General features: G+C 34.9%; 1 protein-coding gene across 1 annotated transcript; it reads left to right on the top strand.

Annotated features, from left to right (window-relative positions):
* Nucleotides 1–4264: 4264 nt before the first annotated feature.
* LOC114416149 (protein MAIN-LIKE 1-like) lies at nt 4265–5514 on the top strand. The gene is made up of 3 exons (XM_028381020.1): nt 4265–4429; nt 4533–5192; nt 5296–5514. Exons 1-3 carry the CDS (start codon nt 4265–4267, stop codon nt 5512–5514), a joined length of 1044 nt encoding a protein of 347 aa, XP_028236821.1.
* The last annotated feature ends 11664 nt before the right edge of the window (nt 5515–17178 follow it).

Raw genomic sequence — 17178 nt, 5'->3', positions numbered from 1 at the left:
TTGCAAGTGCTTGACCAATAGTTGTTTAGAGAACATTTGATTATTAAGTTTTCTTTTTAAAATCTCTTTTTACTTTTTGAAGTCAGACACATATATATAGATCTATTGTGCCTTTTCAAAATGGTTTAAAGAGATGTATCTTTTCAAAAAGCTTTTCTAAAATTTTCTCACTAGCAATTGATTACAGGATTCTAGTAATCGATTACACAATTATATTTCTAAAGAGTCATGACTTTTCAAAGTTTTTTTGAAATCTCTTCACTGGTAATCGATTACAGGATTCTGGTAATCGATTACGCAGATTCAAATTCAAACACTTTTGTATCGTTCGTCAAAAATATCTTCACAAACTCTGGTAATCGATTACACAGTCTGATAATCGATTACCAATTCAAAAAGATATTTTTGAATTGATTTAGCCTTTGATAAACGAGTGTTTGATACTAAAGATGTTGAGGTCATACTAAAGTAATCAAACTGAGATTCTTTAAACAAATTTACTAAGTTCTTATCTTAGATTTACTTGATCTTGTTCTTTTGAATTTATTCCATCCATGCTCATCAAGTAATCTTTTTGGCATCATCAAAACCTGCATGATATTCATTCACATTCTCTCCCTTTTTTTATGATGACAACCATTTTTAGGTAATACCATGGCATCATCAAAACCTGCACGATATTCATTCACATTCTCCCCCTTTTTGATGATGACAAACATCTTTAGGTAAGGAGTAAGAAGAATATTTATTTGTGTCATTCACTCCCCCTTGATTTTGCAATGATTGCTTATATGAAACAGTTGAAGATTTCATAGATTTCATATATAAAAAATTGTCTAAAAAAATAGATAATTCCCCTTACTATCTTATCTTTTATTTATCTCTCCCCCTTTGTCAACATCAAAAACAAATCATGAGCAGAGAGAAGAAAAATATTCAGAAAATTTATAATGAATTAATAGAGCAACACCATTTCTTGGCCAAAAAGAGTTAGTCTCATCAAAAGAAATTATGAGAATCAAACTCTTTTGTTTCCTTCACTTAAGTATGTAAGGTGCAACATAATATATATTTTGTACATTGATGGTTATGTTTTTTTTTTAATCTAATTAACGAGTTATTATTAGTTTTTTTTGTATGTTGTAACAGTCCTTTTGTTTTTGGAGGGGTTGTTCCCAGATATGAAGTCCGACAAGTTTTGGTTAGACACTGACATAAGATCCCTTCTTTTTTTCTTCTTCTCTCAAACATGGAATATGTAAATAGTCTCGTAGTCATCGTGGAACCTGTGAATTGGGTGAATATTTAGTTGTTTTAGTTCGTATTCGTGGGACAGAACTCATAACTATGAATTTTCTCCTTACCACCTACTACACTGGTAACATAAATACCTACTATGATCCGTTTAGGAAAGGTGTGGAGAGTCCAATGTTGCAAATGAAATAAATATCAGTTTTTTTTTCAATTTTGCTGTTTTTTTTGTTTTCTTATATTTTTACAATAATTTTTTCTCTTTATTATAATTCTTTAACCAACTGCACTGGTTGGTAAAGAACCATTAATTATCAATCAGTTGTATAACTACTAAAATAAAATCAGATGATCTTATATTAGGAATTTGTTTATCTAATCTTGAAGCTGTCTAATTCTAAACAAAGTTATATCCAACCCAAAAGGTACAATTTAAAATAAAGTTTGACCTATAGCTGCAATAAACCAATAGGAAATTTTAAGGAGTGACAAGTTAATGTTAGCTTTTAACCATCAATGAAAAACTGGAAAAAGGAAAAGCTTGGCACTGACAACCAATTATTTCTCAATAGGAAAAGGAAGCTTGGGCCCAATTGAAGGATCCTGTTGGGTTGGGACCTTTTTATTTTTGCCCATAAGTCTCCAAATTAAGTTCCTGTCCCATTTTCAAATAAAATACATAGATACCCTTTTTTTTTTTGCAAGAGTGTTGCTAGGTGCACCCAGCAGTTTTGCTAGTGCACCCAACAATTAATGTGAAAAGACAAAAATGCCCTTCCTTAATTTAAAAAAAAAAACGTAACCTCTCTCTCTCCCTCCCCGCGTTTGCGCTTCTCTTCTTCTTCTTTCGGATCAACTCTCTCCTTCTTCTTCCTGCTTCTTCATCTTCTTGCTTCATCACATTTCTTCTTCTTCCTGCTTCTTCTTGCTGCTTCTTCTTCCTGCGCCTTCTTTTTCCTGCGTCTTCTTTGTGGCTCTTCTTCTTCTTCGTTGAGGAGGTGCGGTGGTGGTGCAAGGAAGCTTCCTGCGTCTTCTTCTTCCTGCTTCTTCTTCCTGCGTCCACCGTCGAGGTCAGGCCCGTGAACTTGACTTTTTTTTGCTCCAATGTTGTCGGCGATGGCGGAAAACGCTATCGAAAATCGCTGGGAGCTTTACGGATCAAGTGATCCGTAAACATTTTCCGGATCAACTTGATCCGAAAGATGCTTACGGATCACTTGATCCGTAAAACTCACAGTTTGATTCTAATTCAAAAATTGCCAAATATTATTTGATACCTCTGAATGTATGCTAAATATTTGATAAATAGTGTCATGAATATCTACTGTTTCATACAAATTGCCATGAATGTATGCTAATGATTGATATCCCTATAAGCTAACTTCCATGTGCTTCCATATAAGCCAACTTCCATGTACTTCCTTTAACTAAGTTATGACCAATATGATTGATGCAAATACTTATGAGTAACAATCTGCAGCTTCTTGTACCTAAATTCATACCTTAGATAACAATCTGCAACTTCTTGTACCTAAATTAGAGGAGAACAACAATGAATAACAATGTGCAACTTCTTGTACCTAAATCCAAATTAGAGGAGAACAACAATGAATAACAGTGTGCAGCTTCTTGTACCTAAATCCAAATTAGAGGAGAACAACAATGAATAACAATCTGCAGTTTCTTCTACCTAAATTCATACCTTAGATAGATGCAAATACTTGCAATTAATGGATTAAACTAGGAAATAGGAATTGGACATGATAGAACTGGGAATTTGGCATGATGGTAGTTTGCTTAGAACCTCTGAGCATGTATGTGAAGAAATGCATTTGGAATCATGAACCAACTATCCCAAAACCTTAAGTTATTTAGAACTCTAAGCCACATGGTCGGCTTTAATAATATAATATCACAAATGATGAACCAACTATTCCATACAAATGGTTTTATATCAAACTTTAGAGCAATAAGCATTTTGGTCATCAATTAAGCAACCATTCTATTACCTAATGCTAATATTAATTCAATTCCCAAAACCCTATCATAATCATCAATTAAATTTGAAAAACTGAAAACATAAAAGGTAGAGAAACAAAACACAAATTCTCAATTAATAAAAAGGGACTTTAAATTTAATCACAACCTCAAGATCCTTGAATTGACTTTGGGCTACACTAAACATTCTTAGCAACAAATGAAAACTTGTTTTAATTTCTCATGACTTTTTTGGTAACATAAGGAATTCCTTGTTCAACAGTGAGCTTGCCAAGAGCTTCAATTATATGGTCATGAAGTGATCTGTCAAGGGACTCAATATGAGAGAATATGGATACCATTTCAGCTTCATAACCTGAACCATTCCTGCTTCCCATGTGTGAATTCATTCAACACCTATGGAATAAATCATTCTACATGTCAATTCTCTCTTCCTGATTGGCTCAACATTGGCCAATCAAAGTCTTGATACACAAATATAATTAATGTTATAGACGAAAAGGAAAATTTAATGAAGAGATAAACAATCCATTCAATCCATTTAATGCATGGAGACATTTATAAAACAATCCATTTAATCCTCATAAGGAAAATTTTACCCTTAATTCTCGCAAAAAAGTCCTAAATTCTTTGATCCATTTAATTCTGTGCCTTCTTTGGCTTGAATTAAATTGTCCATACTCTACTGATGTTAGTATCAATGAGACGAACACAACCAAAACCATGATGTCCCAAATCAATGTCCTATATGCGTTAGACGTATGAAATTTGAGAAAATGAAATGAGTGATGGATTTTGCGGTACTCATTTCCAGATCATGGTTAGGACCAGAGGATTAGGTCGTGCCTTAGGTCAGGTCACTCGCAGAGGAGTGGGCAGAGGAGATCATGATGATTCCGATGATGCTCCACAGCGTCGACGACCTACTACATCCGCACGGAGGCAGCGAGTCGCTGTGACTGCGGATCACGTCGAGGAGCCAGTCATCCCTGACCCAGACGTTTAGGATGACCCGATGGAGGCACCAGCTGCTGTGGAGGACATTCCTGCGGACATTCTTGCGGACGCAGGCACAGAGGCGGCTGAGGATCAGCCTCAGGGATTTCCGGGTGGTCCGAGCGACCCATCTGTGCTGACAGCGTATGCGGATCACGTTGCTTGCAGCGTATGGACGAGAGAGGTATTTATACTATTTATTTTTAGTTACTTGTAAATTATACTATTAGTTTTCCTTTAAATGATAATTTTAACGAATTTTGCGTTCCTTTTATACTTCAATTCAGGAGCGTCCTGAATTGAAGTTATCCTCGCATGGGAGGAAGGTCCATTGTTTAGGCAGGCCTGCCCCTGCCATTGAGGGACTCATCGCTGGTACAGGACTAAGTCCTCTATTCGCGTGTTCGGTAGACACCGGCGATCGGGGACTTTTGTCCGCGTTTGTGGAGCACTGGCACCGAGAGACGTTTAGTTTCCATCTCCTGGTGGGTGAGCTGACCATCACATTGGACGACGTCTCCTCTCTTCTTCATCTTCCCGTTATAGGCGACTTTCACGCATTTGAGCCCTTGCACGTGGATGATGCGGTTCAGATGCTGGTGGACTTGCTGATGGTGTCTCCAGAGTCTGCTAGGGCTGAGACAGTCCAGTGTCGCGGACCGTACATACGCCTGCAATGGGTACGTGATGTATATCAGCGCCGATGCCAGGCAGGTCATTGGACAGCTGCGGCTCGTGCATATCTTCTTCACCTGCTGGGTTGCACTCTGTTTGCTAACAAGAGTGCAACCAATGTCCATGTTGTCTACTTGGAGGACCTTCGGGACCTCAGTATGACAGATAGGTACGCTTGGGGAGTGGCTGCTTTGGTTCATATGTACGACCAGCTGAACGATGCATCCATGAGCCACAGTCGACAGCTTGGCGGTTACATCACACTGCTGCAGGTAACAAATATGTTTTTCATTCATTCAGGCTAAACAATGTTCAACTTTAAATTTTGTTACACTTTCATTATTAATATTTATAATTTGAATGTTACATCTGTAGTGCTGGATTTACGAGCACTTTCCCTCAGTTGCGGAGTCCACCGCTGATCAGGACTACGACGAGGCTTCTCCGCGTGTGTGCAGGTGGATTGCGACGAAGAAGACCGTGAAAAGCATTCGCACGCCGTTGTATATGGAGCGCCTGGACCGAATCCGGATTCCGGATGTCTGTTGGATCCCGTATGGGGAGCATCGGGAGGTCCGAGACTTCCACATCTGATCATGCTACTCCGGTCTCTTGCGCTGGGGGCCTATTGCTGTGTATTACCGACCGGAGAGGGTCGTGCGACAGTTTGGTTACATGTAGACCATTCCTGCTCCTTCTGTCAATTCATGGGTCTCGTATGATGATATACACGACAGGTGGATGTACTACAAGGATCATATTGTACCTGCAGGTGAGGTGTGCGTGGTGCCAGGGGCGTGTTCTAGTGACTACATCGATTGGTTCTTCCGCATCTCCCATCCTTTCATGACACCAAGCCACGCAGTAGATCCTCTGCCTCATGGTCATGTCCCGCAGCCCCGAGTCGTCCCTCAGGCCCCGCAGACGGATATCCCTCGCGTGCCAGAGCCAGGAGCATCGTCGACATCTACGGAGGAGCCCAGACATGCAGTGGTAAGTAATACTAATAATTTACGACATTTACCTCAATATTTGGATAATAATTTGTTTAATTAGTTTGTTTTGTATGTAACAGGAAGTTTGTGATGACATTGCTGAGCGGTTGGAGCGCCATCTGAGTCTAGGGGTGGTCACTCCTGGCTCATCGACACATGAGGTGATCGAAGAATGCCTCAGATTGGCCAGGAGTGTCACACAGGACCATCTAGTATGCGTTAGGTGTAGACGCAGGCGGCGCACTGATCAGGCTTAGTTTATATACATATTTTACATTGATATTCCTTGTATATACAGATATTGTACATGAACTCATTTCATGAGTATTGTTGGTTTTATTTATTTTCATTACTAATGTTAGTTTTATTTATTTTCATTGATTGTGTATTCCATTTGTGTCTATATACACGTGTGTTATAACTTTAAATATAATTGAAATAAAGAAGTTGAAAAGGGTGTAAAAAAAATAATTAACAAAAAAATGGACATCATTCGTTATCTAAGATCGTATATAACATGCTAATATTTTTAAATTCTCTTATAATTACAATTTTCTCACTTATATTAATGATCATGTAAAAAAATGTATTGTAAAGTAGTTAGTATTTTAATTTTTTATATAATACTAATTATTTTTTTATATTCTTTATAAATATTAATAATGATATGATTAATTCTTTATAATATTATCTTTTATGTATTTATTGATTTTTATTAATATGTATAAAATAACCTTAAACAATAATTATAATGGGACTGAGTAAGTATTTTAATATCATCTTCTAAACAAATTTATTCTAAAAAATATATTAAAAAATTAATTATTTATAATAAATCAATATTTATAAATATATTATATTTAATAAAATAAAAAATAGATTTAATTATATTATAAATAAATATGTTGTATTTAAAAGTATATTATAATTTTTTTTCCTCTTACGGATCAAGCTGATTCGGAAGTGGAAAACTAAGTAAGGACAATTTTAGCATTTTTCAAGAATACTGGGTGCACCAGCAATAATGCTGGGTGCACCTAGCAACACTCTTTTTGCAATGTGAATATTGGATCCTTATCCACTCAGTTCATAACTTATTTTCAACAAAATATTGCGGACTCACCTTAAGAATTTAATTTTCTGTAAACTGAATTCTTAACATTTTTTTATTGAAATTCATTAAGTTATTATGTATCCTTAATTCCTCAAAGACATATAATAAACTTCGAGGCTAAAATGAATTTCGTTTTTATTTTTTTTATTTTTTATTATAAGTCTTGTTCTAGTAGTGCATTATTTAAACTGCAATAATTGTTTACACGATCAATTAATTAGTTATGCTTTAAGGATAATTTTCACTTTGTACATGTATCATACAATTCATTTTATTTTAAATAATTGAAATGTAGAAGTTTTAAGGATAGATATTGTTTGTTTGGAAAACTGCATTGGTATTGGCCGACTTTCCGTCCTCTAGCAATTTGTCTTGCGTCTGTGTATGTGCAGTTGAAGTGCCTTTTACTCAAACTGAAACTTTCGTAAAATATAACTAAAATAATCCATTGAATGTAAAATTAAGAAAACAGTCGGAGGCTCATACATAACCGTTATGAAGTTTTGTACAAATACTGTCATCATTCTATCATTACTCTAGATACACTCATGCACCACATAAACATATGTATAGATACAGGGTATTGGGGATCTAGAGCTCTTTCTCTCTTTGTCTATACAAGGTACTAGCATTGTAATTGTAATCCTGTTTGTATTGTCATCACGACGTTCATTGTTGGACATTATTAGTGACCATCTTGACAGGTACAAATGTCTTTGATACTCTTTTGAAGCTCTTTTTTGTTATGAATAATTTTATAACTTGTTTTATGTGATTAATGACTTTGTTTTATATACAAGTTATGTTCATTATGAGTGGACTTTAGTTTCCCATTTGAGATTCAATACAATAATTCTTCCGAACAGTTTGGACTAATCATTGTATTGAATATTGAATTGTCCGATTGGATAGTTTAGGAAGAGTCACTTTTTTTTATAGTAGATTCATATGTACAAGTTAACTTTCTTTTCTTAAATTTGATGAAATTCTGGTACAATGCATTTCACTTTGTTCTTCGAGTGCATACTTGATTGTGGTGGAATTCATGTCATTACTTTCATGTCGTGTACTTGGAGATCAATGCGAAATGCTTTCAAAATTTTGTCAAATTTAAGAAAAGAGACTTAAACTTTATGTATGAATCTACTATAAAAAGATGTCTTCTTGAATAGGATAAGCCACACCTTTAATGAAAAAGTGAGGTTTTCATGCATGGAATAACTTTATGAGTATCACAAAGTTATTAATTAGATAGATCGAAGTTGGATGAATGCAAGTCGCATGAGCCATGCGTGTGAGGAAGGCATTGAACAATTCTTGAAATTTGCCAAAAATTAACTGAATGAGGCTGGAAAATATTTATGTCCTTGTATAAACTGTTTGAATGGGAAACGACAAGTACTAGACGACATACGAGAGCATCTTTTGTATGATGGGATCAAGAAGAATTATATGACACGGATATGACATGGTGAATTGACAAACATGCAGAGGGGGTCTCAAACTGAATCGGTTGATGTAGAAATGGGAGATCAATTAGAGGATATGATTCAAGATCTTGGACAAAAGTTTTTTCAGCAATCACATGCCCCTATGTATGATACATTGGAAAGTGATTCGAAAAATCCTTTGTATTCGGGGTGCAAGAAGTCTTTGACGTTGTTTTCAGCGATGTTAAGTATGGTTAGTGTTAAGGCCAGATATGGGTGGAGTGACAAAAGCTTCACTTCACTGCTTCAGGTACTGCATGATATGCTTCCAGAGGAAAACATGTTGCCCAAAAGTTACTATGAGGCAAAGAATATACTGTATCCGATGGGTATGGAGTATCAGAAAATTCATGCATGCCCTAATGATTGCATACTGTACAGACATGAGTTTGAAGAAATGCAGAAATTCCCAAGGTGTGGGGTATCATGGTAACTAGTGAAGGGTGATGACCAATCTAGCAATGATGAAAGCACAAAGAAAGGCTCCCCAGTGAAGATGTTATGGTATCTTTCGATCATTCCAAGGTTTAAGTGTTTGTTTGCTAATGGAGGTGATGCAAAATACCTTACATGGCATGCATATTGGAGAAATTGCGATCTAATGCTCCACCATCCAGCTGATTCCTCCTAGCAGAAGAAGATTAATCATTTTCATCTGGATTTTAGCAAAGAGGAAAGAGATCTTAGGCTTGGACTTGCCACTGATGGAATGAATCCCTATGGAAATTTAAGCACTTAGCACAATCCGTGGCCTATTTTGCTAGTAATTTACAGCATGCCTCCTTGGTTGTGTATGAAGCGAAAATACATGATGTTGTCTATGATGATATCGGGCCCAAGACAGCCAAGAAATGACATCAATGTTTATCTTAGCCCCTTGGTTGAGGACTTGACAAAGTTATGGGACGAGGGGTTTACCGTGTTTGATGGGTATCGAAATGAGACATTCAAGTACGTGCAATGCTATTTTGTACCATTAATGACTCTCCAACATACAAGAACTTGAGTGGATAAAGTGTTAAGGGTCGTCGTGCATGCCCTATCTTTGAAGAAGACACAAGCTATGAACAAACATGGAAGAAAAACAGTATACACTTGACATCGATGTTTTCTAAAACCGTATCACCCTTACCGGAGATTGAAAAAAGATTTTAATGGAAGTCAAGAGCATGAAAGTGTGCCGATACTGTTAACTGGTTAGCAGATTCTTGAGCGGATTGATGACATCAATACTATATATGGAAATAGAGGTCGATATTGTTTGATCTTCCATATTGGTCTGATCTAGATGTTAGACATTGTATCAATGTTATACATGTGGAGAAAAATATGTGTGATAGTGTCATCGGCACACTCCTTAACATTCAAGGCAAGACAAATGATGGTTTGAATACTCATCAAGATCTAGTTAAGATGAGTATACATGAACAATTACATTCAATGTTTAATGGTAAGAAAATATACTTGCCTCCAACATGTCATACTTTGTCAAGAAAGGAGAAAACAAGTTTGTGTTATCGTGTCAAAGTGTCACAGGGATACAATTCAAATATTAAGAGCCTTGCGTAACTGAAAAATATGAAATTAGTTGGCTTAAAGTCTCATGATTGCCACATCTTGATGTAACAACTATTAGTTGTGGCGATTCAAGACATTTTGCCTAAAAAAGTGAGGCATGCCATAAATCGACTCTACTTTTTCTTCAATGTCATTTGTAGAAAAGTCCTTGACCCTGTAAAGTTAGTTGACATGGAAAACAAGGTTGTTATTATCTTGTGTCAGTTGGAGATGTATTTTCCTCCTTCATTTATGGTGGATGTACTCGGTTGAGCGATATCATATCCCTACTATTATCTTGTGTCACTTTGCCAAAATTGTGTGGTCCTATTTATTTACGGTGGATGTACCCAGTTGAGTGATACATGAAGATCTTAAAAGAGTATACAAAGCATGCATTGTTGAAAGATACATTGTAAAAGAAGCTATTGAATTTTGTTCAGAGTACATTGAAAAGGCAAAACTAGTTGGGCTTCCTGAGTGTCAGCATGACTAGAGAGTGGGAGGTAAGGGTTCACAAGGGTTGCATGTTATAACTTCGGGTCTAGACGAATTGCAACAAACTCATTTGTATGTACTAAATAACAGTAATGAATTTCTACTATACATAGTTCATCACGAAGCCTTAGTTAGGGAAAGTAACTCAAAAATGACCAAGAATAGGGTATTGAAAGAACATAACAAGACTTTCCTAAATTGGTTTAAAGATACAATTTTTGGTGACAATAATACTTTTGAAACATTAAGGAAGTTAGCATATGGGTCTAAAAGAAATGTTAGAACTTGACAGGGATACGATATCAACAAGTATTTGTTCTACACCAAATCACAAGACGACAAGAGTACAATGAAAACATTGTGGTTAGTCTTAGAGTTCAATCCCAACACTTTGCTACTGTACATGATGACAATCCCCGTCCGGCGTCCTTGCCTTACTTTAGAGTCATTGAAGAAATCTGGAAACTTAATTAAGTTAAATTTACGGTGTGTTTTCAAGTGTAAGTGGGTTGATAGCAATATGGGTGTGTGAACCGATGATTTCATATTTACTTCGGTAGATCTGAAGAAGGTAGCTTATCAAAATGAGCATTTCATCATGACATAACAAGCTAAACAAGAGTGTTATGTTGAAGATCCTTGTGATGAAAGGCAGTGGTTCTACATAGAAAAACCATTGGTCTTAATCTTGAAGATGATGATTCAACCCTTGATACTTGTCTGACTCCTTTCTCCACACAAATGCCTAATGTCAAAGGAGAGGAAGAAGTTGATGACATCCATGCAAATCGTAATGATAATGATGAAGGAGAATTAATTAATATCGTATAATGTAATCTTTTTTTAATATGTTCTTGTTTCTATATTTTCAATTACATAACTTACTATACTTTTAAGTTGAGTTTACTTAATGTTGTTTTTAATAGGCACATGACTATACCACCGAGCTCCCCTCCTCTTCCTCCTGAGTTAGCACCTTCGTCGTCTTCGTTGAACAAGACTAGAAAAGCAACATGGCTCAGATCACTGGCTGCTAGGCCCGTCAGGATGGAGAGACCAGTGGTTCATGTGGATCCTGCCACTAGAAAAGTTGATTGTCCCTACAAAAAGCAATTAAGGACGTATTTGGGGATTGTTGCTTGAGACAAGGTGGATGTGACATTTGTTAACTAGAAAGAAGTTCCTTCAACTCAAATGGATTTGAGTTGGGAGGACATTTAGGTATTTGAATTAAATGTTGAATGTTATTGTAATTGGTTGTACTAAAAATCTTATAATGTTGAATGTTATTGACTAACAATTAAATGTATTTTTTGTATCGCATGCTGAATTTGGTATTCCATAAGTGTCCAACCAAAGGACGAATAAGGAAATCTTGAAGATGGTAGGATAGCGATGAAGGCAGTTTAAGTCAGATTTAACCTCCAACTGGGCTCTGGCTCAAGGCAATGAGGAGGAGGATGACACTGTCTGTGAGAAGTATGATATTAGCAAAGAAAAGGGGCAACATTTTTGTCAGAGTCGTAGAAACCCCTCAAGGGAGGTTAATTGACTTGCATTGTTTATGAATTTGACAGTTATGCATTATTTTCAAGCACATTTTGTTGACAAGTTTCTGTCTAATTATGATAGGATGCTAGAAAGAAGGCTTACGCCATCCAAAAACTAAACATTGCCCCTCATGTGTTGTCTCATGAGGGCTATGATTTACTAGAACAAAAGTTAATGGAGGACAAAAACAATCGTTGATACTCCATCTTCCATTAGATGACATGTGAAGTGGAAGATGACTCCATCTTAAAATCTGGAGAGTGTAGAAGCAAATATATCATGAAGTTTTGATGATGCCAAAGAAACGCGCTTCTCATGTTTGATCCAGGACAAGACTCCAAGAAATCCAAGATAAATGTTGAAGTTAGTCCTTAAGAGTCTTAGAAAGCATTCACTAATTGATGATGCAAAGGTTTGGCCAAAGGATGCTTGTTTGAAATTTTAAAATATGGTATTTACTCTCTGGTAATCGATTACCAGAGGATGTAATCGATTACCAGTGGCCAAAATGCTTTCTGAAATGTTTTTAAATATTTTTGAAAACTTGCAATCGATTACACTAGGCTTGTAATTGATTACCAGCAGTTGAAACTGTTTATAACAACTATTAGAAATTTTTATTTTAATTTTAAAGCCTGTAATCGATTACCAGAAGGAATTTTTGAAATAACTCCCAAGAGTCACATCTATTCAAGAGTTTTTAAATGACTTTCAAAGGCCTATAAATAGGTGACTTGGGACACGAAATTCCTCATATTTTTTCTGCACAAAGAGTCTTATCCTCTCAAAAATAAAATTATCTTATCCTCTAAAACATTCCTTGGCCAAAACACTTGCAAATTTAATAAGGAATCATTGAGTGATCTTCATTGTATTATCTTTCTCTTAAAATAAAGAACTCTTCTTCTACCTTTTCTTATTCAATAGAACTGATTAAAGGATCGAGGCTCTCTTGTTGTAAGGTTATCTGAACACAAAGGAAGGGTTGTCCTTGTGTGGTTCAGACATTGTAAAAGAGATTTTACAAGATAGTGAAACTCTCAAGCGGGTTGCTTGGGGACTGGACGTAGGCACAAGGGTGTGGCGGAACCAGTATAAAACTGAGTTTACATTCTCTCTTCCCTTAAACTTCTTTTATTTATTGTCATTTATCTTTTGCGTTAAAGAAGTTTTATTTTGAATTGTGTTTTTAGTAATTCATATTAAGAGTGCATTAATAATTCAGAAAGAGAGTTAAAATTTTAATTGGGAAATAGTCTTTGATATCTTAATTCAACCCCCCATTCTTAAGATATCTGAGACCACTTGTCTAACAGAGAGATGACATCTGAGGCAACATGTGAAATTGTAGATAGGATTGTAAGTTATTATTTTATTTTAATGGTCAATTTTTATAATAACAATAGTAGTACGCAAACTTATGCAGTATTTTGTTAACTGCAAGATTCCCTTGAAGAGCAATCAGCACAATGTAGCTTTGTCGCCCATAGACGTCAAGATGCATTGACTGTAGCCATTGGGCAACCATAGCACTCTAGTTGTGTCCATGCTGCTGTAGCCGATCTCACAATTAAACAATACTTTTGAATGACTTCAAAAAGCTCCTGCACATCTACGTCCATCACTCCCAAAGAGTTGTAGTAGCTGACAAAAAAAATTCAGATCTGCTGGAGGAGTCGTTCACTGAAAAAGTGACTCAACAACTAATGTTGTCCTTCAGCCAGATGCAGTCCTCGATGTAGTCGCAGATGCAACCCCAGGGACCTGTATTGCCTCCTGAGCCCAAGGTTGGTCCTTCTGTTTCCCGTGTTAGTACAAAGGGAAGCTGTGTCGATCCCTCGGGGGTAGGACCCAAACACAGGTTAATTAGACAAATGTGGGTTGTATGTTGATGACAATCCTCCCTGCCTTGTTGCCTTTGGAAGAGTTTATGAGAGGTCAACAATCGTCCACAATGTCCCTTTGGGAAATGATTAAGTGAAAGTCGGCGTTGAGGACGTTTGAGATGCTAATGCTCGCAACCCTGTACCTCCTCAAGAGGTTCAGTTAGTGGGGCAGACCCTTAACACCTTCCTTGCTTAGCTGATGCATCTTGTACAACCTTTTTCAGAACAAGTATTTCCTTTTGTTATTATTAAAAAAGGATTTGTTGCAGATAAAGTGTTGGTTGTCATTCACTTATGTTTATTAACTGTGTAGGATAAACAAGGAGCCGAGGGATCCAAAAAACCTGTAGATAGGCCAAAACCTGATGACGATCCCCTAGGCCAGATGACATTGACGATCTCGGGGCTTTTCCTCATGCCTATGCAAGTGTCGTGGGATTCAACAGTGTTTGGGTGTGTATAATGATGATGTCCCCTTGTACATAAAACATGAAGATCTTTCTAAAATAGCACACGGTGGTCAATGTCTCAACATCTATATTATACAAATGTGGATTTTGTAAGTCACTTTACATTACAGTCCATTACATAACTAATTTTTTTAAATTGATGCATAATTTAGTTTATTTTAACAAAAATAGACATATGAATGAGTTAAGTTCGTGATTGGAGAATTCCTCTATGTATGGATTTCTTGAGCCACAATCCATACAAAGATATGAGCAATCACAATTATATTAAAAAATCGGTGCAGAATTCAAAGAGATGTTTACCTAGGAGCCTACTTGAATGGCTACGTAAAATTGAACAAATCAATTTAAATAATGTATGAACTATAATAATTTAATGTTCTCCAATGGAGTGCACATTGACAACTAGTCGTTATATGTCCTAAGGACAATGTTGTCGTCTGGCTCTACTCGTTGCACAATAAGTCCGACAACTACTTGAAATGAATTATCAACAAGTCAGTTGTAATTTGTAAGACATTTACTTTATCATTTGTAAGATATCAATATTTTAATTGTACAATATGCATGCATGTTTCTCTTAACCAGTGCTTTGAAGGGATTCAATGATATTCAAGGAAGTAAATCCAAGGCTACTGCTAAATGGATTCCAATTAAAGTAAGTCATTTAAACAATGGTTGATGTCTTAAAAATTACATTGTATTACTGTGTACACTAATTTTCCGTTAACTTTGAATATCTTATCAAATTTAGTGTAATAAGTAAAGAGGAAGTACTGAGTGCGGCTATTATGTAATGCATTGGATGCCAACGATAGTCTTAGAAGGTTTCAAGGATAATTGGAAAATGGTAATTGCTTACTTCAAAACTAATTTCATTTGTTATACTTGTTATTATTTATACTGATTAAGTTATGTTTTATTATATCATGCAGTATTTTATTAATCCAAGACCATTGGAACTAGAGAGATAAAGACAATTCGCATTCAATGGGCAGGATTTTATGTCAAAGTTAAGAATCAAACACTAGGTGTTAAAGAAATTTTACAATTGTATATAGTTATGTTTAATTAGATTCGGTTATTAACATTATTGTTTTCGATAATAATAAAATTTTGTATTGTGAAACTGCCTGGATTGGTCTGTTTTTAAATTTGCAGGTTTGGCTAATATTAAAAAAACATACAGGATATTTAAAAAAATTACAAAAAACTAAAAATCGATGTTGTTGTACACCTAACAACATTGGTTTTCTAGAAAACCAATGTTGTGTTGCACGTTACAAATTCAGTTTTTCTAAAAACTAATGTTGATTTATGCACTACAACATTGATTTTTAGAAAAATCGATGTTGTTTTTTTGCATATTTAATATATTTTTTTTGTTTATTACTTATTATAGGACATCAATATTTTTAAAAATCGATGTTGTGTAGTGTAGGTTAACATTGATTTTATGAAAATTGATGTTAACATTTATAATATTACCGTCGTTGGTTTGAACATCGGTTAAAAATTAATGTTGAAAATCGAAAAAAATAAATGTTAAAATCTTATTTTCTAATAGTGAATTCCCCATAATATTTTTGAAGACTATTTTATTTAAATTTATATATATATATATATATATATATATATATATATATATATATTTGAATTATTTTTATATTAAAAGTTTTATAGAGTTTGTGAATTATTATATTATTTGACAATGTTTTTATCAACTGAAGAAATATTATTAAGATAATATAATAATTCAAATACTTTTATTAAATATTTAAAAGAAAATAGATAGAATTATATAACTTTTAAGAAAAAAATGAATAATTATAATTTTTTTTTTAATATACATGCATCGTGAAGAATCATAGCATCAAATCTGAAAACGAGTGATGACAAGTTAAAGGTTGCAGCACAGGAAGGTGATATGAACATCCTTATATGATGGCATCATCATGATAAGAATAGGGAAATCAAAACGTGGAATAGTGTAGCAGGAAATAGATGGTAGCAATAGCATTGCTGATCCAGTTCAAGGTCAGCATTTGAACATTAATTTTCTTGTACACTTGTAACTAATTAATTGTTAATTTACAATCATTGTTATTAAATATATATATTTCTATTTTAAAAATTTGCCACGGCAGCATGTTGTTTAATTTTACTGAATTTCTGGATACAGCTTCTGAGGGCTTTAATTTTCACATTCTACCTCTTCGGTTTTGACTTTCAAGATTGCTTTTTGACTTTAGAAAATTAACCATGGGAATGGTATTAGCAATAGCTTTATGTTCTATGAAAACATAATTTTTAAATCAAATTTGTATTTAAGATATTGAATTTGACTAATAGACTTATGTCAGATATCTCTAATATGTTTACACGCGTTAAACAACTTTGATAATTTTTAATGAAGAATATCTAGCTAGAGACATGTCTCGACCTAACATAAAATAACTAAAGTTTGTATTTTGGATTTACCAACAAAAAATATATATTATTAGTATTATTTAAAATATTTGTTTAATTTGTTTTAAATTTTGCTTATTATTGACCCACCTTGAAACATGCTTAAGTAATTAGTGTGGTATAAGGGTAACCTGTGAGCCTTAGGATAGTACATTCCGAATCTGTTAATCAAATTGAAGGAAACCAATGTTAGGTAGCACGTGAGATTAGATAAAATAAATGCCCGAA

The sequence above is a fragment of the Glycine soja genome, chromosome 6, assembly GCF_004193775.1.
Source record: "Glycine soja cultivar W05 chromosome 6, ASM419377v2, whole genome shotgun sequence".
Taxonomy (NCBI): Eukaryota; Viridiplantae; Streptophyta; class Magnoliopsida; order Fabales; family Fabaceae; genus Glycine; species Glycine soja.
Note: the sequence above shows the minus strand (reverse complement) of the source record. Positions and strands in the feature narration are given on the sequence as shown.